This window comes from Carassius carassius, chromosome 45, assembly GCF_963082965.1.
Source record: "Carassius carassius chromosome 45, fCarCar2.1, whole genome shotgun sequence".
Classification (NCBI taxonomy): domain Eukaryota; kingdom Metazoa; phylum Chordata; class Actinopteri; order Cypriniformes; family Cyprinidae; genus Carassius; species Carassius carassius.
Genome location: NC_081799.1, coordinates 4,022,980 through 4,049,909, shown reverse-complemented (window position 1 = coordinate 4,049,909; position 26,930 = coordinate 4,022,980). Strand labels below are relative to the sequence as shown.

The 26,930-nt window shown below is 37.1% G+C and overlaps 1 protein-coding gene across 5 annotated transcripts in view; it reads left to right on the top strand.

The window, feature by feature from the left end:
- LOC132127640 (A-kinase anchor protein 2-like) overlaps positions 1 to 26,930 on the top strand; it is an 83,666-nt gene that overhangs the window by 36,384 nt on the left and 20,352 nt on the right. For 3 of the 5 annotated variants that reach the window (XM_059539614.1, XM_059539613.1, XM_059539615.1), the window contains exons 8-9: positions 1,591 to 2,238; positions 7,664 to 7,746. In XM_059539614.1, the coding sequence (XP_059395597.1) occupies positions 1,591 to 2,238; positions 7,664 to 7,746 (731 nt within the window). Of the gene's footprint in view, positions 1 to 1,590; positions 2,239 to 7,663; positions 7,747 to 17,308; positions 17,360 to 26,930 lie in introns of those variants that run through there. The other 2 variants (XM_059539616.1, XM_059539617.1) reach the window with 2 other exon arrangements.

Sequence of the window (26,930 nt, the reverse complement as noted above, 5' to 3'; positions counted from 1 at the left end):
CAGATGGCAAAGTTACTCACCACAGCACATTTATGTGAACCAACGGACAACGTGCTGTGATTTACAATTTATGTGTAGTAGGGTTACTGGTCACCAACATCTCAAAGGCTTAAACTGAATAAACGCTGAGGCCTTTGGACAGCTGTGAAACCTGCTTTTGGTGAGCAGGTGCTAATGACCATTTAAGCTTGGCTTACAACAGACCTGTGATGTGATGGAGATGAGTGATAAACTCCACCTCCGTAAAAGTTTATTGCATGTCTAGTTCATGTAAATACCAAATACCGCTAATAGTTACCATACAAAAATATTAATATGAACTGCACTGGCCTGTCAACAGGCAAATGTTATAACCATGGCATAATAGGAGAATGTACAATGTTGTAAATGCATAAACAAGAGCACAACTGTGATTTACTAACAAACACTGAGCGAAATTAGTGCTTGCAATTCCAAATAAACCAGCGAAAGATGAATTTACGCCAAAATACCATCAAGTTTTATTGGACACACAGCTTTTAGATTTAGTATTTTCTACTCCTTTATAAAACTTGTGATGCCTGTACCAGAAAAATGCTTTTAGAAAGAGTATTTTTTATGAAAATGATATACTTTAAAAGAATATACCTAAGTGCAAACTGAATGTAATGTTTTCAGACACTTAACTGCATGTTAATTGCAATTAAATGAAAATGTATTAGAGTTTAAATTTATAATAAATGAAATTAGCTTAATGTTAGTGTGTTGTTTTTGACCCAGTAAGTAGGATTAAGTAAATATTCAAAAAAAAAAAAAAATGCACAATTTGGTTGTCTGCAAGTGCACTCTGTCATTTATTGAAATATATTAGTAATACACATTTGTAAAGATGAACTAGCAATTTAGTACATCCAAAATACCATATGTTAGCTTATATTTGAATGCCCTTTCATTAATATTATATTATCTGCAAGGTTTTTTAAGGTTTGAAGATTTTACACTACAATGCAAAACAATTGAGTTCAGCTGTTTTTCAAAAGGGATTTTTTTTTAGCTGTCTAACTATGAACAATTTTATGGTTCATTGGATTTTCATTATTTGCATTGGTATTGTTTGTTTTTTGTTGTTGTTTTTTTTCTCCCCTTCAACCTATTTTTAGGTTGCAAGACTCCACTTTAGAACCATGGTTTAGATTAATCAAATTAGCTGCCTCAGAAATAGCTCAGGGTGTTTTTGTATTTTACCAAGCAATTTTATTTCAATTTATTTCAATGGAAGCTGTTATTAATAACTCCAAAGACTGCAATTTGTCAAGTATTATATAAGAGGAATGGTGCATTTCCATAAAATGAAATAAAAAAGTGTGTCGAGTGTGTCGTCAACTAAGCTTACATCAGCATACAGTGGTTACTGGCAAGAGTGTAATAACAGTACAAAGGGTAGGTTGAATTTGTTTTTGGCTCTGATTTTAATGCCAATTTATGAGACAGTACAAATGTCATGGATGTAGTGACATCACTGATTAATAACAAGCATGTCACATTTCAGTAATGCATGATAGGCCACCCTGAGTAGACATTAACCCACAATCATCTGCACTCTTCCCCAAGCATTATACGCCATGGAGATCAGTGTCGAGAAGGACCGGAAAACAGGTGCCACCAAGATCCTCTCGGCCTCGGCGGTCAGCCCGCGGGACGCTCACCAGAGGGGCGTCAAAGTCTACGACGACGGCCGTAAAGTGATCTATGAGGTGCATTCTGGAGGATCCACTACACTGGAGAACGGCACGCACCCCTGGAGTCCCGGCGAGGTGGATGAGCTCATGCAGCAAGTCGGCAAGACCCAACCACGAAGCGACGGAGCCCGGGTCACTGTCACACCACCTGAGCCCCAGCCATCGGGAGGACAGCTGAGCTCCAAGCAAGACAACAAACAATCCCCTAGGAAAGCCGAGGTCACGGAGACTCCACAAGCCTCAGCCGACAAACCAGTGACCATGATCTTCATGGGCTACCACAGCGTCCAGGACGAGGAGGAATCCAAGAAGCTGCTTGGCTTCGATGGCACCATCAAAGCTGAGATCGTCCTCATCGACGAGGACGATGAGAAATCTCTTCGGGAGAAGACCGTCACTGATATCTCCACCATCGACGGCAACGCTGCAGACCTGGTGTCAGGCCGGCCTCTGTCAGAGACCACCGAACTGTCTTCAGAAAGCAAAGATGAAAGCTCGACCAAGGAACTGCCACCCACAGGTATTGAAAAGAAAAAACGCTGCCAGTGCTGTGCTGTCATGTGACCTTTCTCCTGCAACTTCTCTTTCCTGGAGCACATTCACCAAGGCTCTGCCTTCCTTAAAAACAAATCTCACCCTGTTACTAACAGCACCTCCACCTCTGTGAAGTGAGAGAAGTTCGCCTCTCACACTTTCTGACCTGTTTTCCACAGATCGTCTGGCTCTCTCGATGTAAGGTTGTACGATTCATAGGGAACATCTTTAGGAGAAGATCTGCTGGCCGATAGCAACACACACTCTTAAAAATGAAAGTTCCATGAAGAACCTTTAACATCCATGGAAACTATCCATTGTGCAAAAGGTTCTTAGAAACGTTCTTCACAAAAAGAAAAATGGTTCTTTTAAGAACTTTAAGAACTTTTGGAACAATAATTTTTAAGAGTGTCTGTGAAAGGTTTGTAGCTATATTATTATCCTTTATTTAATTATCCTTTGAGATGGAATATAGATGAAAAAGCCAAAAAATAATATGTAAATGTCTATAGAATCAATAGAAGACTTCAACTTAGTTGTCCATTATAAAATTAGATCATTTCATGGAACTTCTTACAATGCTGTAGCATAGATGACAAAGATGTGGTCCATTAATGTCCATCCCATTTTATATTTCATACAATATGGAAACGAAAAGTAGATCCATGCAACATAAGGATGTTTGACCATGTTGTGCAGTAGCCTTACGAAGCCTTCAGATTACCATAAATGTTGGTTGTCCAAGATATTTTTGTTTACAGGTCCAGATTTATTTTTCCCAACAAAATGGAGACAATGTACTTATGCTCAATTCATTACACAAACTGATTTACTGAAAGACATCTGCCCTTCAGTGCCTCTGTATCCTCATATATAACAGGATTTTTATCCTTTTTCATGTTTTAAGCTGCAAAAGGACAGTGAATATTAAATAGGAAAAAAATCAGACCAGACCTGAATCATTCAAAGAGCTGCTCAGAATCGGCTCAGCACTGCCATGTGTGCAAATACACATCTTAGAGAATGAAAAGCACTGGTGTGACTCTAGATTACATGCACTATGGAGGTAAACAAGGTGCTTGATATATTTGGATCTTTCGGAGCAATGCACAATTTGTACAAATATTGTACCAGCAAACCAATCTTTATTTAAAATTATTAACTGACACTCAAATTCAAACCATGCATTATCTTAGGCATAACTTAACTTTGAAATATTTTGTGAGAGAAAAATATTAAGAAAAGAAATGTTACTATTGTACATGAATAGCCCTCTAGTGCTTATTGTTCATAATCAAATATGAAGTCAAAGAGATTATGTATGCATTTGTATAATATGCCTGTAGATAAGAGAATGTACATATATTACACTCAAAATGAGTGTTTAATCCACATTTATTTCCATAGTAGTTGAAATCTGAAAGTGTTTTTAATATTTGCACATTGTTTGCATATTCACACTTCCATACCATACCGATAAATCCCAACACTTCTCGGTGTGGTCATAAAAGACATATCTAAAGGACATATTTCTGAGTAAATTCTTCACTTTTCACTAATACCAGCTGCCTTGCTGTTTCTCTATTCATTTTTATAAGTCTTGCCACATTACAGAAGAACTTGTTTTAGTGCCATAATACATAATTTTTGTACAAATGATGCTCAGACGGGGAAATTTAAAGCCAGCTTACCTTATGTTTACAATGAACAAAGATTTTAAAAAAAAACGAAATTAGAAGTTATTTGCCCTTTCAGGTATAACTTAAAACATGAATTACATTTCACCAAAATTTAATTGAAGATAAACCTTCAAACCTAGAAAAAAAAATCATTCATTAGTGTAAGTATATTTATGCATGTACAAAACATTTCATTAAAAAAAAAAAAAGAAATTGTCACATTTTGGGATTTTTTACAAGACCTTTCCTTTTTTGACAATTGATTTTACAATAAAAACTGTAGTTAAAACAGTAATAGCCAAAATAATACAGTTAAATATGCAGATAGTTCATGTATAATAGTCAGTGACATTCATTATGCTTTGATATGCCACAGAGAACTTATTAGAAATGTTTGTTTTTGTTTTTGTCATAAGACATGTGCAATGTCATGTATGAAGGTTGTACAGTACCTGAAATGATTCTGTAATCGGTGCCAAACTCAAAGTTCACCTTTTCATGCTTAAAGACCCCATGAAAATTTTTGGAGGAGTACAGCTTCCTTTCATGAGTTTACATATTTCCTACTGAAACAGGAAGTTGGGCAGGAAGTTAGCTGATGTCACAGCCCACCAATCCCTAAGAGTTATGTCTTGCTGGTTATTTTTGGCTCTTAGCCCCTCTACCGATGCTGTGACTGCACCATCAGCTCGATCTCATGCGGAAACTATTTTACGACTTTCTGATTCATATGAAAATTAATTCAAATGTATTTATAAAAAAAAAAAACAGATCATACGAAAGCACTAATAAGACACTATATTTCTGTCAAATTGCCAAAATATAAAATAGAATTCAATTCTCGTGAGACTATTGAATTTTTCCATGCAGATGTCAATTAATTAGTCATTTCGCTCAAATGGAACTGAATTCCCACAAGCAAAGATGGCAGGTTGCATACTTCATAACATGCGTCAACCGAGTAACTACCATTGATGTGAATGATAACAGAACCTTGATGTGCTACATGCCATTGCAGGTGGTATTTAGGCAATAATGTATATTCTCATTAATGAGGATTTTACTGGACAGAAACTTGTATATGCTCCTGTGAACAAGACATCAACAAATTGAAATGTATTTATCTGGTAGATGTGTGTTTTTTAACCTGTAGGAGTAGCGTATATGGCCACGAATCCAAACATGGATTTGTTTTATTGTTATTATTCATGGGGTCTTTAAGATTGAGCATTTCAAGTTTAAATCTGTTTATACAATGCAGAAATGGTCGCCGTGATTTTGACAAGTAAGACATGTTCCTGGATTAACATCTTTTGATGATCCTGGATCAATATTATTGTCCAAAAATATAGACTTAACCCAATCCCTACCCCTAAACCTAACCCTACCCATAACTTATTCCTAAAATCAGTGGGAAATGATAGCTGATTAACAAGGGTGTAGAAGCACCTAACTCTGATTGTAAGCCTAAAACAGATATTTTCAGAAAAATTATATCTCAATAATCAACAAGGATGTTGATCCAGGAACATGTTGTACTTGGTGAAATCACGCTTTCCATGCAGGAATACCAGCTCCATAAAACATTAATGCTGCCACAGTAAAGCTAGTGTCAATGTTGTCTATCAGGATCTTTCAACCTCAAACTGCCAAACAGCATTAATTCAGTTTTGGACTTTAATATGGTGGTGTGACTCCCATATGAGCTCTGATCTGCCATGAAAGTACTGCTGTGCTTCTTCATTGAGATTCTGCTGTATTTTTGTACTCCTGAAGTTTCATTTTTAATTGTTCCACTTTGCTTATAACTTTTTTAATGATGATAACATTCTCTTTCTGTGTCCTATCATTCTTTTCTCTCTCACACACACTCTCTCCAGTACGGACTGTCAGCAGCACTGCTGTAACATTGGCTTTCAGTTATTTATTTTTCCTTTGTATGGTATACTTAATCAAATAAACAGCATATTTTTCCAATGTGACTACCCTGTGTCTGTGCTATGGTTCTTTCTCTAACTTATGTCTCATCATCGGGACACTACTAGTACTTTCCCTATCCATAATCGCATCCCTCACCAGTTTCTGGGCAGCACTAACTCCAGCAGGGTCTGTCTTGAGCTCGTCTCTCCAGATGTGAATGAGATGTGCTGATGTGTCTGCCCCGCTTCACAGATTGCATGAACAGCAAGTTTAACCCTCACCAAATCTGTTCCCTCGCTCACAATTAAAGGCTGACGGCCACTGAGGAGATCTGAGTTTGCCACAGGTTTGTGAGAGTCATCATATCGGTATTCTCAAATCACTGAGAAAGCTGAAAAAGTGTCATTTTCCAAATGAGTAGTACAGTTGTCTTGGTTTTTCATTCACAAAATGCATATTACTAATGTGTCTTGATATATTCCTATGTTTCCTATAACAACCCACTATATACTATATAAAGTTATTTTTGTTTGTGTGTGCTGTGGCAGGATTATCCGACCAAACTACACTTCCATCATTCTCTTTAGCACCATGAAAATGAAAGAAAACACAGATAAAGCATCAGCTGCACGCTTAAAGTGAATCTCTATGTGCTCTTTAATATGTTGCATTAGTGCAAAGCTTCCTAGGTAATAAAAATGAGATCAGTATATATCTATAAAAGATTAAGTCGTAATTGCAATTTCCGAACTCATAAGTACAAACCTCCCAGGAGGATCTGAGAGCATCATTAAAGACATTCAAAATAATCACTTAATGCGTTATTAGTCAGAGAGCCTTCCACAAATAAAAACAGCACAGCTGCACTGGGCTCTTATCATCCTCTCCTCATTTACATAAACCATTCCAGTGACAAATGTGTTATTTACAAGATCCTTCTTCTTTAAAAAAAAGAAGAAGAACAGAATGGAAGCAGTTGTCTCGAAGCAGACTTACACTATAAGAAACCGGAGCTATAAACACATGAAATATGAGATATGACCTTTGAAAATACAGTTAAAGATATTTAGATGTATTGAGCCCATCAGTTGTCCCGAGTGGCAGGACCTGCAGCTTTACTGCTCTAGACAAACCAGCAACAAAAGTTTACAACCAGCTGCTTTAGAAACAGATGCTTGGGAAAAGAAACAGGGCAAAATATGTATTTAAAAATATATAATATACATCCCGCACAATGAGTACACTGTAAAAAGTGATCATTTTCAAGTGCTACCTTTATCTTTAGAGCTATTTTAAATGACATTTTTATAATTATATGAATTGTTTTGTTGTTATTAATCATGTTGTCATTTTTACTTGAATAAAGCAATTTAGTTAATTAGGTGTTATTTTTATTCAGTGCAGTAAACGTATGAAGCAGAATTGAATGTAATTAACACTATTAAACACTATTAAACTTACCAGCTGCAGAGAATAATCTCAACAGTGTAATGGACAGATCTGCCTGAACCATATTCACACCTATTTATCAAAGCTCTTCTATTAGAGAGTCTGTTTTCACTCTCACATGTAGCATTAAAGGAATATTTCACAAAAAATAAATAAAGTAAATTCTGTGTGTGCCTGTGTGCGTGTGTGTGTGTGTGTGTGTGTGTGTGTGTGTGTGTGTGTGTGTGTGTGTGTGTGTGTGTGTGTGTGTTGCTTTGATTCCAGCTGGTAGGCGTACAGGAAATCTATATTTGAGGCTGTTTGAATCCAGAATGTTTGAGGTTATGATAATGTAGTGATTGGGTTGGTGATGTTCTGTTGCAGGCGGGGAGAAGGCACGTTCAGTGCTGCTGACGGCCGAGAACGGACTGTATCCTACAGCCACGCCACGATCCACTGACCCTCTGGTAAGACTACAGTGATCATTTTCACAGGGCCACCTGGATTATATTATTACACAATATTTCAATATGTCTGAGGTGATTTAGAATTTGACTTTAATCTTCCATCACCACCAGTGACAGGAAACAATTCTGGAACGTCATTTCTATGCAAGATCTTTTAAATCCATTAGTACATTCCTACCTTATTAATCTGCCATTCCTATAACTTCAGTGCACTGTTAAATGTATTAGTGAGAAGTAATGTGGGTACCTGGAAGATGGACAATCTGATACTACTTAATAACAGCATTATATTTCTCTACATTAAATTATATCATTTTGAAGAATTGCTTGGACATGGGGTGTGGGGGGGTGACTCAAAGACTCTTATCTAGGCTCATATGTACCACTTGTTGGTTGGTTGGTTGGTTTGTATTTATTTATTTTTATTCATTAATTTTTACTTTTTACTTTTTTATTTTTTTTATACAGAGTATTCCAGCACTTTCAAATATGAATGCATGAATCAAAATATAATGCATATTTTTTACTAGTACTGAATGTTAAACATTGTGGGTGTATCTCATGAAAACACGCAGGTCATATTTAACCTCAAAACCAAACTAAGGAAAATAATGAATTATAAGCTGTTCTAAAAGGTCTTTGCCCCTTAATTGTTTTTTTTTGTTTTTTACTTTTTTGCATATTTTCCATACTTAAAAGATTCAGATCATCAAACGAATTTTAATATTACACAAGATAATGCAAGTGCACATGCAACACATCATGCCGCGATCTAAAGAAATTCAAGAACAGATGAGAAACAAAATAGTTGACATGTATCAGTCTGGAAAGGGTTATAAAGCCATTTCTAAGCGAACCACGGTCAGAGTCAATATCCACAATGGAGAAAACTTGGAACAGTGGTGAACCTTCCCAGGATTGGCCGGCCTACCAAAATTACTCCAAGAGCACAACAACGACTCATCCAGGAGGAGAATAACCCATAACAACATCTAAAGAAGTGCAGGCCTCACTTGCCTCAATTAAGGTCAGTGTTCATGTTTCAACAATAAGAAAGACACTGGGCCAAAACGGCATCCATTGGAGAGTGCCATGGCAAAAGCCATTGCTGACCAAAAAAAAAAACACAAAGGCTTGTCTCACATTTGCCAAAAAATATATTGATTATCCCTAAGACTTTTGGGCAAATATTCTGTAGACTGATGAAACAAAAGTTTAACTTTTTGGAAGGTGTGTGTCCCATTACATCTGTCATAAAACCAACACAGCATTTCATAAAAAGAACATCATACCAACATTCAATCATGGTGGTGGTTGTGTGATGGTCTGGGGCTGCTTTGCATCTTCAGGATCTGGACAACTTGCCGTAATTGATGGAACCATGAATTCTGCATTCTATCAGAAATTCCTGAAGGAAAATGTTCGACCATCAGTTTGTGACCTCAAGTGCACTTGGTTATGCAGCAGGACAACGATCCCAAACACCAGCAAGTCCACCTCTGAATGGCTCGAGAAAAACAAAATTAAGGTTTTGGAGTGGCTTAAATCTGATTGAGATGCTGTGGCATGACCTAAAACAGTCCATTCATGCTCAAACCCTCCAATGTGGCTGAATTAAAACAATCCTACAAAGAAGAGTGGGCCAAAATTCCTCTGCAGTGATGTGAAAGACTCATTGGCAGTTATCGTAAACGCTTGATTGCAGTTGTTGCTTCAAAGGGTGGCACAACCAGATATTAGATTTAGGGAGCAATTAATTTTTCACATAGTGTCAGGCAGGTTTGGACAGCTTTTTTCCCCTTATAAAAGAAAGCATTTTGGTTTTGACCCCTGCCTGGACTGGATTCATTTATTAGGGGTAGTCCAAATCGAAATCCAGTCCAGGCAGGGGTCAAAACCAAAATAGCCAATCAACATAAACAGACATAAAACACACGGGCAGGAACAAGACTTAGAATGGTCGTGAATACTACAAGGACTCTGTGACACATACTAAAACAGACAGGGTATAAATACACAGGGAAATGGCAATGCTAATGGGGAATTGGCTGAGTGCAATGATTGATGACCAGTGACAGCTGAGTGCAATGATAAGACAGAGAACGTGGGGAAAGTGGTTCAGGAAGTGACAGACACCGTGGGGAAGGAGGACATCTAGTGGTTACCCAGGGAACACAAACCAGACACTGTGATAGTTATGACTTGTAATTCATAATTTAGAATTTTTTTAAATCTCAATTTCGACATTTAATCTCGTAATTTTGATTTAAAGTATGTCATCATTTTGACTTTTTACTTTTTTTTTCACGCGGTGGAAATGGGCTTCCATAAAATCAGGCATATTTTTTGCACTGTGACATTATTTTTGTCATTTTTTCTCAGAGATTTTTCTTGTTATTTTTTAACTACTGTAATACACTACAATGTCATGATTCAAGGATCCCTTCAAGGATCCCAGGAGACTCGGAGAAGTATTAAACAGTCTTTTAATGAACAAATAAAGGGGAAAATTCACAACAGGAACGAGGAATGACACATGAACATACTATAACCTGTAGACCCAACAGAGACAGACTGCACAGACTAGGACGTAAAAACATGGGGTGACAAGCTTTAACACCTAGACACATCTGGATTATATGAACACAATCAGACAAGGGTGAATCTGGGGAAGGACAGTGATTAATCATGTGTATTTGTTAGTTATCAAGTTATCAAGTATTTATTTATGTTGGTTGGTTGGTTGGTTGGTTGGTTGGATGGATGGATTGATTGATTTAATTTTTACCTGGACATGTTCTTGTCAAGTTTTGTGAGATTTCCCCTCGTGCCATTTGCTAATAACCAATTGCTTAAAGTTATTATTTTGCATTACTGTATTCTTTTATTTTACAAGTCTTTGATATGTCGCTGAGAAGGAGGTATGTTGATTATCCAGACATGCATGAGGAAGACATTCTTCAGATGCCTTGAAGTCTTTTAACTTTTTCTCTAATGAGTCCACAGCAGGACATTGTAGCACAACTTAATTGTTCTAGAGAATGTTCAAAAAATAAAATGCCCTGGGCTTTCAATATTTCACTGTTGACCCCCTGCGTCTTTGTTTGCCAGAGTGGAAACAAAGGCAGGATGGGGGCCAGACTGAATAGGCGAGCAGTAACCCGAGCACAGCGCTCGACTCATTGTGACCAGTTCCTGATTGAGCTAGAACGAGAGAGAAACGTCCACGCAGCTCCAGTGCTGCTCTGCTCATTCATTATTCAGCGGGAGCGTGCCGAGCGCGAGAGACAGAGAGAGACAGTACAGTACAGAGAGAGAGAGAGAGAGAGACGCAGACAGAGATCAGACAACAGCACAAGCGCCCAATGCGTTAAATCGCTCAAAGTCAGAGTTGCTGCAGCATCTGAGAGCGATGTACAACACTGGCACAGTGACGGTTCCATCTTACAATCTACAGCTGAGGAACTGATAGACACTTGATGCTGTTCACTGGTGAGAGGTAACCTTCCTTTTTATATCATTAAGAACATGTGAATCATAACAGGATACAGAGACCATTGAGATAAACCTTGTGCATCTTTTGTCTACATATTCATCTAAGATCTGATACAGGCAAGTGCATTGGTCCCGATGTCCCTTGCAGCGTTACACTGCATGAGTCCCAGTGCAGGTGACCTCTTCTTTAATTGCACCTGGTATACTGTAGAAGTGAATATCAGTCTTGTGTGAATAAAGTACTGGTGGAACGGCTAGAAAATCCATGCATTCCTGTTCAAAGAACACAAAAAGTTGTGCATGCCAAATGAGATCTGTACTGAATTGCAATTTTGTTGCAACTGACCATGCATATTGCAGTTTAGCATCAGTTTGAATGGCAGAGACTGTGTTTGAGATGCTGTTAACAGACTGATGGGAGTGTATTGATTATAATGGTACTGAAATGTCATTTGAAGGATTCTCAGAAATGCATGCTTGTTATCTAATCACTATTATAGTTTTTGCTCTGAATGGGTCTCTGGGAATTTTAATATAATGTGTTAATCTGCTCATGTTGTGCATGGAATACAAAGTGAAGTGAGGAGAAGCAGAGGTCATAGGCACATTCTTATTTGGTCAGCATTCCTGAGGCACTGTGATCCATGAGCAAAGCTTACGTTGCACCACAGGCTAGCACAGATGTCCTCCACTGATTCTGATTTGTTTTGTGGGGAAGTCTTGGAAAAACAAGAGAATAACAGATATTGCCAAGCAGTGTGAACAAAGCAGCTTTTGACTTAAAAATCTATCAACAGAAAGCTGACATTACTGTACATCACTTGCTCATCAGTGAATCCTCTGCAGTGAATGGGTGCCATCAAAGTCCAAACAGCTGATTAAAAGAGCCTTATAAATAGCAGATGAAAATGTGTATAAATAGCAGATTTATTTATTTTATATTTTATATTTATACGCAGAAATTGATATTGGCGTGCATACAATACACACGTGTTTGAGATGCATATAATTCAAAGTTTTTGTATGCTAATGATACTCACTTTGTTGGCTATGCATATGATACACATATTGGCATATACACACTTGCACCCTTAAAGGTGCAATAGGTGATTGTCTTCAGAATTTTTTTTTGTTATGCTGGTTGAAAGTCTCTTCACATCCCTATTGCAATCATTAAGTTGAGTGGTCTAAATGTATTTATCTGTATTTATATATTCTGTGGAAGGCCTAGGACCAAGAAATGTACGTCCAATCAAAACACTCGGTCTGAGCATTTTAAATGGCTTTCCCATCTGCCTGTCAACACATGTATCTGCATACTTCTGCGCACCCTGTTCGCGCAGACAGCAGGTATTTACTTCACTTCGGAACATGGGCTGGAATTGGGAACCGCTGATGTTGCCTATTGTAGTAGCTACTGTTGTCTCTGGTATTCTGGTCTGTGAGCATAAATGCGTTCAGGGGGCGTTGGATGGCGATCGCAGGGAGGGTGGGGCGGTAGCTTTCAGTGCTATCAGGCTAATGTTAGCATTTTCCAAGATCTCCTATCCCACCTTTAAACCAAGCAGCAACCTCCCGCTCTCTCTCCTGAAGCCAACAAGGAAGTGACTTAAACTGTAATTTGTCAACTGTCTGTTAGAGGCTGGCTGCAAAAGGGAGTCAATCCCATAGACTCCCCATGTTAAAGCAGAAAAAAACATGTTTACAGCCTAGTTCAAAAATGATTTTGGTCTATATAGCTATGCTATCTAGCTACCTTCACGACAACACGGGGGTGAATTTTTTGTTATAACTCATCCGTATAAATTATGTTAAGCCTTAAAGTGCTTCATAATTAAGGGCGTGGCCACCTGAGTGACAGGTGGGTTGCCACTGCTATCACAACCATCAAGTTAGGTGGGCGGGATTTCAGCAACCAGCTCCTGCCTTTTTGCCAATTTTTTCGAATATCAGAGAGTGATGTGTGGTGACGCGCTGCCAAGATGGCGACGGCCCGCTCCGCCCACTTTGAGCTTCAAAACCGCTCTTCAGAAATCTATAGATGATGTCTCAGACACTACATCCATGTTTTTATATATTGGGTCATCCATACCACTCCAGTCCATCAATTAACATCTTGAGAAGATAAAAGCTTTTTGTTTATAATAAAAAAAAATAAATAAATAAACATCACCAGACATTTATAACTTTGCTGCTAAAATATGATTATCTATCCATAGTATTGCTTTGTCCAGTGAAAATGTGGTCTGGTCTGAACCAGGAGAAAAATCTGCGCAGATTGAGCACAAGCCAAAACAGCTCTAAACAAATATGTGGATGGATTTTTATGTGAGAGACAACAGCAGATGGGTTTTTCAGTGAAGCAAGCAACATTATGGATCACAGACTCTATTTTGTGCAGAAGTGATGGTTTGAAGTCTTAATGATGAATTTGTTTCTTACAAACATGCAGCTTTTGGCTTCACAAGATGTTAATTGATGGACTGGAGTGGTGTGGAATACTTTGGATTATTGTTTTGATTTTATCAGCTGTTTGGACTCTCATTCTGACGGCACCCATCCACTACAGAAGATAATGATAATTCATAATCATAAGGTATTCCACAAAATTCAGCATGTTAATGGTGTTAACTGCATTTTGCATAGATGGTTTGTAAACTGTAGATTGTGGGTGATCTGTAGCTTTTAAAGGTTGAAAAGACTACAGACTTACTAGAAAATATGTAAAGGCTTAATTATTAACATTTCTGTGAGTCCAAACGTGATCAAAACTGATTATTTGATTATTTGTGACCATGCAAAGATAGATTTTCAAAACAAAACTCATCATGTCATCATTACTCAGACACATGGTTTGGCCGTAGATTACACAACCACCATTCACACCAGTGTTTACTACGAATTATCCATCCATATCCTGTTGCTTGTAAATGATACAGGAATACAGCTATCTGCACATAATCATCAACAGGTGAAGTGGTGTTGTGTTCTGACATTATATCTTAATGGGAAGTAGAAAGCATGCTAGTGGCCTGGCGATTTTCCTGCTGTGTAATGGAAGCGTTGTTGGATAGATGTGAGCCGAGGGGTATCATTTACTCCATGCTTAGAAACCAGGACAGTCGAACCCATGGGGTATAGTCCACTTTGTTGTCCCGGTTGTAGTCTATGGACCTGAATTACATTGTGTATGGAACTTTTACCAAGAGTCCTACAATTTTGGACCATTAACATGTAACTGGCATGACCATTAAGCTTCCATATTTAAATGTATTCATAGATTCTGTTTACTGTAATACAAAAAAATCTCCTTCTCATTATAATAGCAGAGGGAAAAAATTGCAATATTGTTATATTTGCCTTTAATTTGTAATAGCTAATAGTTACAGTAACTTTATTCATAGGAATTACAAAAACTGAAATGTGAGCTGGGCATGTGGCACTTTCTAAGATTCACACATATATGCGCTTCATAAAACTGAGTGTTAACCTTGCTAATCTTTTAACTTTTGTCATGGCCATCAAGCTGGTAAAACCCATAACTTTATGTAGTGTACACACAGAAAAATCTATAAACATATAACCAGGCATTCATCTTTGTGATTTAGTTGCTCCTGTAAGGCTGTTGATTGATTTGTGGAATTGTTATTGATTAGTGAGGAATTCAGCATTGCATACCAAACTACCATGTGACCAGATTCCAAGAAGATGAGAAACTACAATACTGTGACCGGAGTGATGCAGAGAACCTGGAAATAGCTTCTGACATAACCATTTGTATCCATGTTGGAACAACCCATCCCATCTAGTCACCATGCAATATAACATATCATGCAAAGTAGTTCATGCAATCTTTATGTAAATTATGCTGCATAATTCTGTATAATTCTGTAAATTAGACAGAATTTAGGTGAACAATGCCGTAAAAAGACAAAATATCTGCAGTGTTGAATATTGATTCCAAATGAAGAATAGATTGGCAGCCCAGGACTTATTCACACCGTCTAAATAAAGCAGGGTAATCAGGAGCTGGAAATAGGATTGTGGGATGCGGTGATTATCTGTCTGTTGCACATTACGCTCACAGAAAAACCAGCGACACTATTTATTTCTCATGGCTCTGCCTTTGCATCTGCATGAGAGACCGCTGGTGTTCGATGTGCTGAAGGCAGCCTGGGGCAGACAGCAGCTAATTGAGTCTGCCATGCTGACACTGATGCTGAAGCCGGGGCACAGTTAGGAGTTACATTCAGAAGTCAATAGACGAGGGTGACGCTCGCACAAACGGGATTAATCTATATCTGCAACTGTTTTAACCAGGTCATGTCACACCGGGACTTTAATGGCATTACAGGTAAGGGTCGCATTCATTTAGGATAAAATGTTGAAGATGGTAATTCCATAAAGTGAATACTTCCCCCTTTGCTGATTAGGATGAATACTTACATAAGTAGTTTAATTGCATTAATTATACATAGTATACACTATAATGCATTGTATGATCTCATGAATAATTGTAAACACAGCTGTAATACATTATAATACTTTTACACCAAGTGCATTAACATGCATGACACAAACTTTCAAATAGTATAATACATGTTGTCTTTGTTCATAATTATTCATGAAAAGATGAAATGATGCATTATAACACATAATGTATGCCTTTATAATGCATATTGATGATGCCAAAGCTTTTCTCTGAACTTGACATGGTTTAACATGTAATGTTTTGTGAATAAACATTATAATTAATCAAATAGATTATACTTATTTATATATATTATAATATTTGTAAATGAATAATTAATAGGCAGTATCCTAATGGTCACAGAAACATTGTAAGAGCATTTTGGAGCATAGAAAGCTCCTGCAAACAGGACTACAAAATGCAATGCTCTAATAAGCATAGTGCATACAAATATTAGACAAATATGTCAGTTGCTTTATCATTTTTTTCTTGGTTGCTTTTGAGTTTTCTGTGCAGGACTGATGCATTGCTGTTTTAGAATCTCTAGTGTAGCTTTTGAATGATACACAAATCAGTTCCAAATCAATTATATATGGGATTCCGAATCAGTCACTCATTTGCTGGCTTTTCCCTGTTTCAGATGTAGAATTGAGTTTAAAGTTGAATATGTCTGACTCCCAGTGGTTGTATTCCAGTGAGTAAGAGAACTTCAAGTTGTTGGGAGTGCAGAATTAGAATATGTAATCCACTGACAGCGTGCAGCAGACTCGGTTTTGGAAAAGAGCGATTTTTACACCAGTATGTATATTGTTGATTGCGTGTGTTTACGTGAATACACCTGTGCAAACAGATGAGTGAAAGAACTTGAGTGTGTGCTCTGATTGAAATCTCATCAGGGCGCTTTCATTCACACCTGCCGTCCAGATCAGAGCAAAAATCATCCACAGCTGTTATTAGATCTAAACCATAGCAACAGATAATGAGTGAAAGGGGAGAGGTGCAGTGCACTGTGGCAATCTCCATTAGTTAGCATCAAAATGAAGCCTTCTGTCAATGTTCCGTGACAAGCATAATGACAGCTAACAAATGAAGGCATATCTGTTCATTTTAGTGAATCTGTGATCTGTGATTTTAAAGGGGTTTGTTGTGCTAGGGGTGCACCATGCTGACCACAGCACATAAAACAGGCCAAAAGCACTGAATGTGCACTAATAAGAAACCTTCCTCCTCATACGACCCTCAGTTTGCACTTCTCAGTGAAGCTGATTCCAATATGTGTGGTTTCTGTTTGTATTGCATCTGTAATACCTCATGTCAACAAAGCTGTTTTATATATGCTTTACACATTAACCGGCAGTAGTACGTTTTATTGCAGAGGTGTGTGTGATGTCTATGAGTGGATGCAAATGTTGCGATTCTGAGCCGGGTTGCGTCTTTAGAATCTCATGCACAAAGTCTTTCTTTTCATGTCTCCCCAGCATTCAGCCTTTTGTTGAGCTGCCTGTTTATAAAGAGAGCGAGCGAGCGAGCGAGACCCATGTTGCCATGACTGTTGCCAGCGTAGAGTCCATCTAAGTGTGTTTCCCAGTTAAATCAACAGATCAACAAGAAATGGTTTCATTTTGGATGATATTTTCTGCTTTTTTGGTAGGTGGATTGTTTTTATTTTTTAAATAGTCATATTAAGGAACACTTTTAATGCATATCTGTAGCCAGTTAGACTTTTGGTGCCTTTGAGATGCACTTTTTTGTGTTTTTTTTTTTTGTTGTTGTTGTTGTTGTTTTGTTTTGTTTTATATTCGGAAACTGTACTCTAGGAAATTTTGTTTTAGAAGATAAGACTTATTACAGAACTGCAGGAGGGTTGTGAGTTAGTTTAAAAAGCTAATAATTAAATTGTAGCATAATAAATAAATAATAAATAATAAAATATGAAAGTTAAATAATAATTTTTTTAATGAAAATAGTGATAAAATAATTCAATAATAAAACTGTAAAATCTAAATAAATATTTCAAAATAAATTGTTTACCTGCATATCGTGTGACCATTGATTCACTGATCAGAGAACGTATGGTCATTTTTATGGGACATGTCCTTGCCAGGGTTTCTATAATGCCTCAAATATCCAGGCTTTGGCTGTTTGCACTGTGCAGGTTGATTGTTGTATGACATTCACGAGAGCTTGTAGAGAGCAGAGCAGATATGCTTTTGAATCGCTCTCGCATACCTTGGTGTCATACAATGACTGGTGCGTTTATTGTATGACAGATTAGAGGATCGTTCTCTGTAGATCCCACCTTCTCACGCACCACGATTGGTTGATTATGTACAAATACCTGCATTTTATTGGTCAAACTACTTTGGATGTTTTGTAGGCAATATAAAAATCCTGGCCAAGATGTGACCTGTATAAATGGCACATATGAACACTCTAACTATGACCTAGTTAGTTTGTTGTTAAGTTTAGGTAGGATCTAAAATAGAATAAGACATTAACATGTGCTTTAAACGTATTAAAACATCCAGTGTCGTAATAATAGACATGCTTATAAGAAGCTTGTTAATAGTGAGAATTTGTCCCTAAACTAAAGTGTTACCGAATGCAATTACATTTTTAATTAGATTTCAATTCTCAAGACCTTTGAAATTTTAGTTAATACCAGTTCACTAGGTTTCAGAACAGAGTCATAGAAAACATTACACTGTCTTTGTAAATATTGAATATCTTTTCTTATGGATAAATCAGCAAAGATTATATTAAACCTATTTTAGTCAGGAATGCACAGACTGCATTAACAGTGAAAATAGATTAAGTAAACGTCTCAGTTTAGTTTCAGTGGCCTGGAGATATAAACTGTATACTTAAAATATCACCACTTAAAAGAAAAATATGCTATTTTCTGGGCTTTACTTAAGCCTGGGGAGCTGATAAGCTTCACTTTTTGCTAGTATGTCTTCCAGACTGACAAAGCATCTACAAATGCTTTTCTACAGGCTTTTCATTCCAATTCATAGGTCTCTTTTTTATTTATGTCTTTTTTTTTCTCTTGGAAAAAAATCTCCAAGAAAGAAAACCTGAGCACTAGACCATCAGTAACCTTCAGCCCATAACCAGGCATAGACATAATAACTACAATCCTGTCTGAATCATCAAATGACCTGACATAGGTCTCCTGTTAATAATTCTAACTTCATAAATTAGTGCATTAAAAGTTTTACTGTATTATGAGAAGTCTATGATTGTATGCTATGAGCTCATGTTGTGATATTGTGCTCACTCAGCAACATAAGCAATAAGAGAAATATTAATTAAGGGAAACCAAAAATGACCTGGAAAACCTGGCCAGCAAACATCTGGGAAAAGAACAACATTATCCAAATCCTCTTCTCTGAAAGAAGCCAAATAGCTATCATTAACTCCAAGGCTCTCTCCAAGCCAAATAGTTTTAAATATTATGGCACGAATATGGCGCTTTTTCCTTTGGCCCTTTATTGAGTTGTTCAGGGTTTGTCCTTGGAATGGTTTTGGGTTTTTCCTGTCTGGCTTGACCTCTCACATTGTGCTGAAAGCACAAACAAATCAGCTGCTTCCTCTCGTCGAAGTCTGTCATGGAGTTAAAAGACAGCTGCTTTCAGTAATGCCTGAGGAATAACCGGAAAATGAGAAAATTCCTGCAGCTGCACTGCACAGTATTTTTTAACCAGCAGTGTACCTGGCAGGGAACTGTTTACTGAATATGAAATGTTGAATGTTGTGGGGAAATCACTCCTGTTGATAGCAAGCTAGCTTGGGGAGAATTGCCCATCATAAGATGAAACTGAAAGGACTCTTGCAGTTAGATTCCTGGAAAAAGACAGAAAGTGTGTCAGCTTCGCTGCGTGAATCTGGGTCGCATTTGGCAAGGACGAGCCAACTGGTGCACGACAGACATACAGAACGATCTCTGCTGACAGTCAGATACACCAGAGGAATGAACTTTCCCGATCTTTCATGCATCATTACACGGATGAACTGCAAAGAACTAGCAATATAGAAATTATGAGATGTTTAGGCTTATTGTTTTGCGAAGGCTTGAATGGATGGTTAAAATTCTTACCGGTTCAGTTGAAGAGACTGTTGGAAATAAACTCTGTTTGCAACCCATTTGACTTCGGAATGACAAAATATGTAGGACGGAGCTTGGTTTTATCCCATTGGGAAGAGAGTGTGTTAGTGCAAAATAGTTAATATTTAGTTATTTTGAGAGGGTAGAGAGGATGCATTGATTATGTTATCCATCATGAAAGTGTTAAAGTGCCCTATTATGGGTAATTAAAGATTCGTATTTTTGTTTTTGGAGTCCCCAACATGCATGCAAGGTCAAAAAACACATGAATTTTCTTATAATATGCATTTATTTTTACCTTATTTGCTTAACGACTCCCAACGATTCACTTACAATTAATTTTTCCAAACCCCTTCTTAGCATGATGCTTCTCTCCTTTTCCATTTCATATACATATATATACAGAATTTTCATTATTTTATCATTTGGAATGATGAGCACTGATTAATTTTGTACAATAAAGCCCACAGCATCCATTATAAAGTAAAGATTGATTACATATTGACTTAATTTAACCTAGTATTGCTGTAGGGATCAACTGCGTCAAGAATGACATCAATGACTCTGGGGCTTTCTGCGGTTCTGTTCAAAAGTTCCTGAATGAAGAGCACTTTGACTCGCATAATTGACGTTTTATTCTTTGTCATTATATTGTCCTTCATTTTGAGAGAGTTATCGAGTGCACTTATACAACAGCTTCAAGAGCAAATGGAGAGAAGAAAATGACTGCTCTCACCTATCAGACAGGAGAGCCATATAATTGGTTCTGATGCTAAGCTCATTTTCAGATGAAAAGCCCTCGGGGATGACTTTGCTTGGATAGCCGCTGCTGTAATTGGCAGTAGAGAGGAATGTTACTCCCTGTGCCTAGGCTTCTGATTTTATTTATTTTTTCCAAATGAACGTTGAGGAGGTCTCTGGCCATAATTAAGGAGGAATAAACATCTAATGAAAGAATGCGCGAGCACTGATTGCTGTTTTATTGTGTAGTCTAGTGAATCAAGGAACCGTTATAAGTATGTTGAAATACACAGCACCTTGGCAGGTCCTCTGCCTCACTTTGGAAAAAAGCCCAAAGGTAAGACCTTTTTATTTTAGAGCTTAACATGGACTTGGCGCTGTCCCTCCAGTTTTGTAGTCTTTGAAGTTTTTTTGAGGAGCAAGGATCAGCTGAGGGTTGTCTGATGCTGTGATTGTTGAGAAGATTGCAAATGAGTTCAGTTGTGGAGTGATGAGGAAGCTTTGCAACATTTAGAACAATTTTACATTGAATGAGTAATATGTAAAGACAAAAATAGTGTTAATAACTTGTTGCAAAAGATCACTGAACAAACTTGTTCTGCATTCTGGCTGTAAGATCTTTATAGCAAAAATGTTTGGCACTGCTGTCTAGTATCATTGTGTTATCTGTAAAGCAACACCAAAGACATTTTTCAATGCATTAAATTCAAATAGATGAACAAAACATGTCATGATGTTCACATGTATCACTCTTGTCTATTTTAGTTGAGATCACAATAACAATTAGACATATAATTAAGTTGAAAATGCAGCCTAGCTGTTTCTTTTTCTAGAGAACTTGTCCATAACACAAAGCAGGGTTTACCACAGCACAGCTCTGCCTGCAACCTGGATGCCAAATTTAGAGTAGAAAGATGTGCTATATTTCTCTTCTCCCGCTGGGCTTGGAAAGCAGGTTAACCAAGAGTTTGAGAGCCACACTGGAAATGCCATGCTTAGAAGTTCACTCTAAGACTAGCCTTATTGAGCTGTATACAGGTGCTGGTCGTATAGTTAGAATATCATCAAAAAGTTGATTTATTTCACTAATTCCATTCAAAAAGTGAAACTTGTATATTATATTCATTCATTACACACAAGACTGATATATTTAAAATTTTTATTTCTTTTAATTTTGATGATTATAACTGACAACTAAAGGAAAATCCCAAATTCAGTATCTTAGAATATTAGAATACTGAGAAAAGGTTCAATATTGACGACACCTGGTGCCAAACTCTAAATAGCTAATTAACTTAAAGCACCTGCAATGCCTTTAAATGGTCTCTCAGTCTAGTTCTGTAGGCTACACAATCATGGGGAAGACTGCTGACTTGACAGTTGTCCAAAAGATGACCATTGACACCTTGCACAAGGAGGGCAAGACAAAAAAGGTCATTGCAAAAGAGGCTGGCTGTTCACAGAGCTCTGTGTCCAAGCACATTAATAGAGAAGAGAAGGGAAGGAAAAGATGTGATAGAAAAAAGTGTACAAGCAATAGGGATAACCGCACCCTGGAGAGGATTGTGAAACAAAACCCATTCAAAAATGCGGGGGAGATTCACAAAGAGTGGACTGCAGCTGGAGTCAGTGCTTCAAGAACCACTACACACAGACGTATGCAAGACATGGGTTTCAGCTGTCGCATAGCTTGTGTCAAGCCACTCTTGAACAACAGACAGCGTCATACTGTAAGTGTCTAAAGACAAAAAGTACTGGACTGCTGCTGAATGGTCCAAAGTTATGTTCTCTGATGAAAGTAAAATCAGGGTCCCAGAGTCTGGAGGAAGAGAGGAGAGGCACACAATCCACGTTGCTTGAGGTCCAGTGTAAAGTTTCCACAGTCAGTGATGGTTTGGGGTGCCATGTCATCTGCTGGTGTTGGTCCACTGTGTTTTCAGAGGTCCAAGGTCAACACAGCCGTATACCAGGAAGTTTTAGAGCACTTCATGCTTCCTGCTTCTGACCAACTTTATGGAGGTGCAGATTTTATTTTCCAACAAGACTTTGGCACTTGCACACAGTGCCAAAGCTACCAGTACCTGGTTTAAGGACCTTGGTATCCCTGTTTCTAATTGGCCAGCAAACTCACCTGACCTTAACCCCATAGTGAAAGTGATGTGACATACAGCTAAGTATTCAGTGCTCTGCATTTAACCCATCCAAAGTGCACACACACACAGCAGTGAACACACTCTACCCGTGAACACACATCCGGAGCAGTGGGCAGCCATTTATGCTGCGGCGCCCAGGGAGCAGTTTGGGGTTCGGTGCCTTGCTCAAGGGAGTCAAACTCTCTTACCATAGGCCACGACTTCCCCATAATAGAAAACCTATGGGGTATTGTGAAAAGAAAGATGCAATATGTCAGACCCAACAATGCAGAAGAGTTGAAGGCCACTATCAGAGCAACCTGGGCTCTCATAACACCTGAGCAGTGCCACAGACTGATCGACTCCATGCCACGCCGCATTGCTGCAGTAATTCAGGGAAAAGGAGCCCCAACTAAGTATTGAGTGCTGTACATGCTCATACTTTTCATTTTCATACTTTTTAGTTGGCCAAGATTTCGAAAAATTCTTTCTTTGTATTGGTCTTAAGTTATATTCAAATTTTCTGAGATACTGAATTTGGGATTTTCCTTAGTTGTCAGTTATAATCATCAAAATTAAAATAAATTAACATTTGAAATATATCAGTCTGTGTGTAATGAATGAATATAATATACAAGTTTCACTTTTTGAATGGAATTAGTGAAATAAATCAACTTCTAATTATATGACCAGCACCTGTATAACAAGTATCAGTTAATATTTGGATTACACTTTATTTTGCCAAGATATTTAAAGAAAGTAAAATGTCTAAAGTCAACAATCAAAATAAAGTGTGAGCAGATAGTCTACTAATAATCTAATGATTGCTAGCTGTCATGTAGTTGCAAATTTATAGTTAGCAGAATGTCTAAAGTGGACTACCGAGGAAAAAAAGTGTTACTTTGAATTTTATCTAAATTTTATTAAATTGAACTTCTAAATGCAGACTTTATTCTTAGGTGTACAGGTTTTCGGTCTAATAAGTAATATCTGAATTTAATAGAAGAAATTTCTGGTCATCCAATCTTTTATATCCTTAACACATTCTGTTAAATTAGATAATTTAGAAATAGAATGATATGAAAAATGTATCTGATATATATATAGTTGGGTATAATCAGCATAACAATGGAAATTTAACCCATGTTTTCTAATAATATTTTTTAAGGGGCTGGATGTACAGTATACTGAGAAAAGCAGAGGGCCTAAAACAGATCCTTGAGGCACTCCATACTTTACTGGCATTAACTTATAATAATTGTATACTTATAATATATAACTTATGATTCCTTATTTAAAAAGATACTATGTAAATGGTCAGACAAGTGGGATCTAAACCATCCTGAGGCTTTTCCCTGAATGCCAGTATAATTTTGTAGTCAGTCTAAAAGTATGTCATGATTAATTCATTTATTATTCTGAATGTAATTTGAAAGTATCTGTATTGTGTAATAAACTATATAAACGTAATATCTTTTATTAAAAATAAATCAAATTGGTGTGTGTGTGTGTGTGTGTGTGTGTGTGTGTGTGTGTGTGTGTGTGTGTGTGATATGTATACATATATACATACATATAAAGGAATTAGCTGTTTTTTTCTTCCGCTTAAGTGAGCATTAGCGAAACCATCCGGAAAATTATTTTAGCCTGATTTGAAACATAAACTTACAAAACAGTTTTTGAAATTTCAGTGGGAGATTTGAAACTTGTGTGATTAGAAACTAGGTGTTATCATAGCCACTGAATGAATTTTACTTGCTTAAAGTTTGGTATTGTTGAGAAGATTTTAGAATACAATTAGAATTATTGGCCTGTCACTAATAGGTTGGTTTAAGTCAGTTATGCTCCCTTGACCTTTATTCCATGATGTCTGGGCAAGCCTGTGAGGTGTATAAGTGTCAGTGTACGGACATCCCCTGAGTAATGGACATAAGCCATTAAGCCACTGTAATTCAGCTTTCACTAACTGGGGTTGGTGCCATTTTTAATGGCCTTTAAGCCAGGTTAATTTCAGGACAGTAAGCCGTTTTCCAACCAGCTCTACTAGTTGTAAGTACTAAGGCTAATTGAAACAGTACAACGAGTTTCACAAAACAATATTCTGATTGGGCTTTGCTGACGAAACCATCCTTGTTTTCGTTTAGGGTGTTGATTTTTCCCATTTTACCCTTGGGTTTGGCTGACAATATCCAGATGACCCTCTTCCAAATGTCTTCCCATAGATTAGAGGTCATATTTGAGGCAGGGTGGTGACAGGGTGTTAAGCACAGTGTCCTGGGTTTATTTTCTTCCTCACCTCCTTGTCTCTAAATACATCGTTGTTTCAGTCTACAGGGTCTACAGGGACATCTGATCTTCTTGGTTTCAAACCAGCTCCTCTGAAAGCTGAATTAATATTGTCCTTTCTTCAAGAGGTTTTTGTTGTATTTGCATGTTCTTCCACAAATAATGCTTTAATACTTTCAGAAGTGAAGACAGTAGGTAGTATTTACCTAAGCATAAAGTGTTCATGAACTTCAATTTCTTCCCATCTCTCTCATCTGGCTTTGAGCTTCTCACTTTGGAAGAGTGTTTGTCTTCAAAAATGGTTGTGTGGAAAAAAGAAGACGTTCTGAAAACTTTTTGTTGTTGTTGTTGTTTATTTTTTATTGTAGTTAATTCATAGTTCAGAAATTGGAGTCTCTACAATATTAACACATTAATAGGATTCATACAAATAGTGAGTTCTTTACTCGTTGTCACTGTAATTTACTAATTATTACTGTTTTTATCACCTCAGATAGTAATATAATAGAAATATATTGATAATGTAACAATTAAAAAAATAACTGAAATTACATAATAATATCAATGCTTTTAGATGCTCAAACATGCAGAAAAACAATACATTTTGTACCTTTAAATGTTACGCACAAATATCTACGTATACAAACAATGAGATTAATCTGATTTGAACCAGTAATAAAGGAGTTATTAATGTTTCCTGAAAACATGAAAAAGTTATTAATTGTAAAAGCACATGTATTTATGAATTGATAAACATTTATGCCTAATGTGTTTGTAAACATTTTAGGAACACTTATTATTAATGCAAATCATGTCAACTAGAAGTTGAAGGTGTCCTGAACACATTGATCGATTTGACCTCATTTCTACAGCTTTCTTTAAAAAGCCACAAAGCATTTTTCTCTCGTGTAAACTGGTGGACATTTAATCAGGCTTTGTTTTTGTCATTCCCACTTCCATTCATGGACAGTCCTGGACCTTTAAGGTTCTGAAAGCTCTTGAAGTTCAACTGTGAGGTTAATCTCAGTAGTTTTTGTTGCATTGTGTAGGCATTGAGTAAGACTGTTTACAACTGCCTTCTGAGAATAGTTTAAAAAGATTTATTTTTTCGGTCCTCGAACTATAAATAAGATAGTAATGGCTATTATGAGTGGCTTTGAATTGCTTTTATGTCTGGGGTTGGAATGAATGTTGTCATTTAATAGTATATTAGCCTCACTCTAGGAGGTCTGTTATATCTGAAGAGAGCTGCCATTTATCTGACAGCTGTTTGGCAGGCACATTATACCTGAAATGACCTGTATGTTGCCAACTTTCCTAACTGACACTCAGTTTTGTGCATGTTTTTGAAAGGATTTTAGTCTTAGCTGGTGTTGGAAAGTAATTAAGAGCATTGAATTTGATCTTTGTCCCATTGATTTTTATTTTAGTGTTCCATAATTTCAACTTTTTTATGTAATAATTATGACTTATGATGTATATCATAATTTAGACTTTTTATGTCAATTTCAGCTTTTGTTTCAAATAGTATCTTATAGTTTTGATATTTTTGTGACTTTCAACTTTTTAGTTACAGCTTAGTATATCCTGATTAATATTTCTTGCAAGATTTCATTACTTTTTAAGTCATACTCCACATTCCATACCAGATGGGATCAGTATGCCTCAATAAAGTGAATTGGTCTACTCTAGAGTAACAACCGAGAAACGGCATAGTCTCTATGCTCCGCCCCTACCTACACAACAACCCTACAGCCATAGCCGAAGCCTTGAGAGGACGTTTTGCCTCCAGAGGAACGTTGGGTGATGTCAAGTGATTTTGAAACATGACATCTTCAAGCTACTCCCCTTCACCTTTACCAGTGAATATGTTCATATTCGTTTTGTTCATATTACATTTTGAGTTGTATATACACTTTATTTGAATTAAATTAATTTGACAGACAGCTGA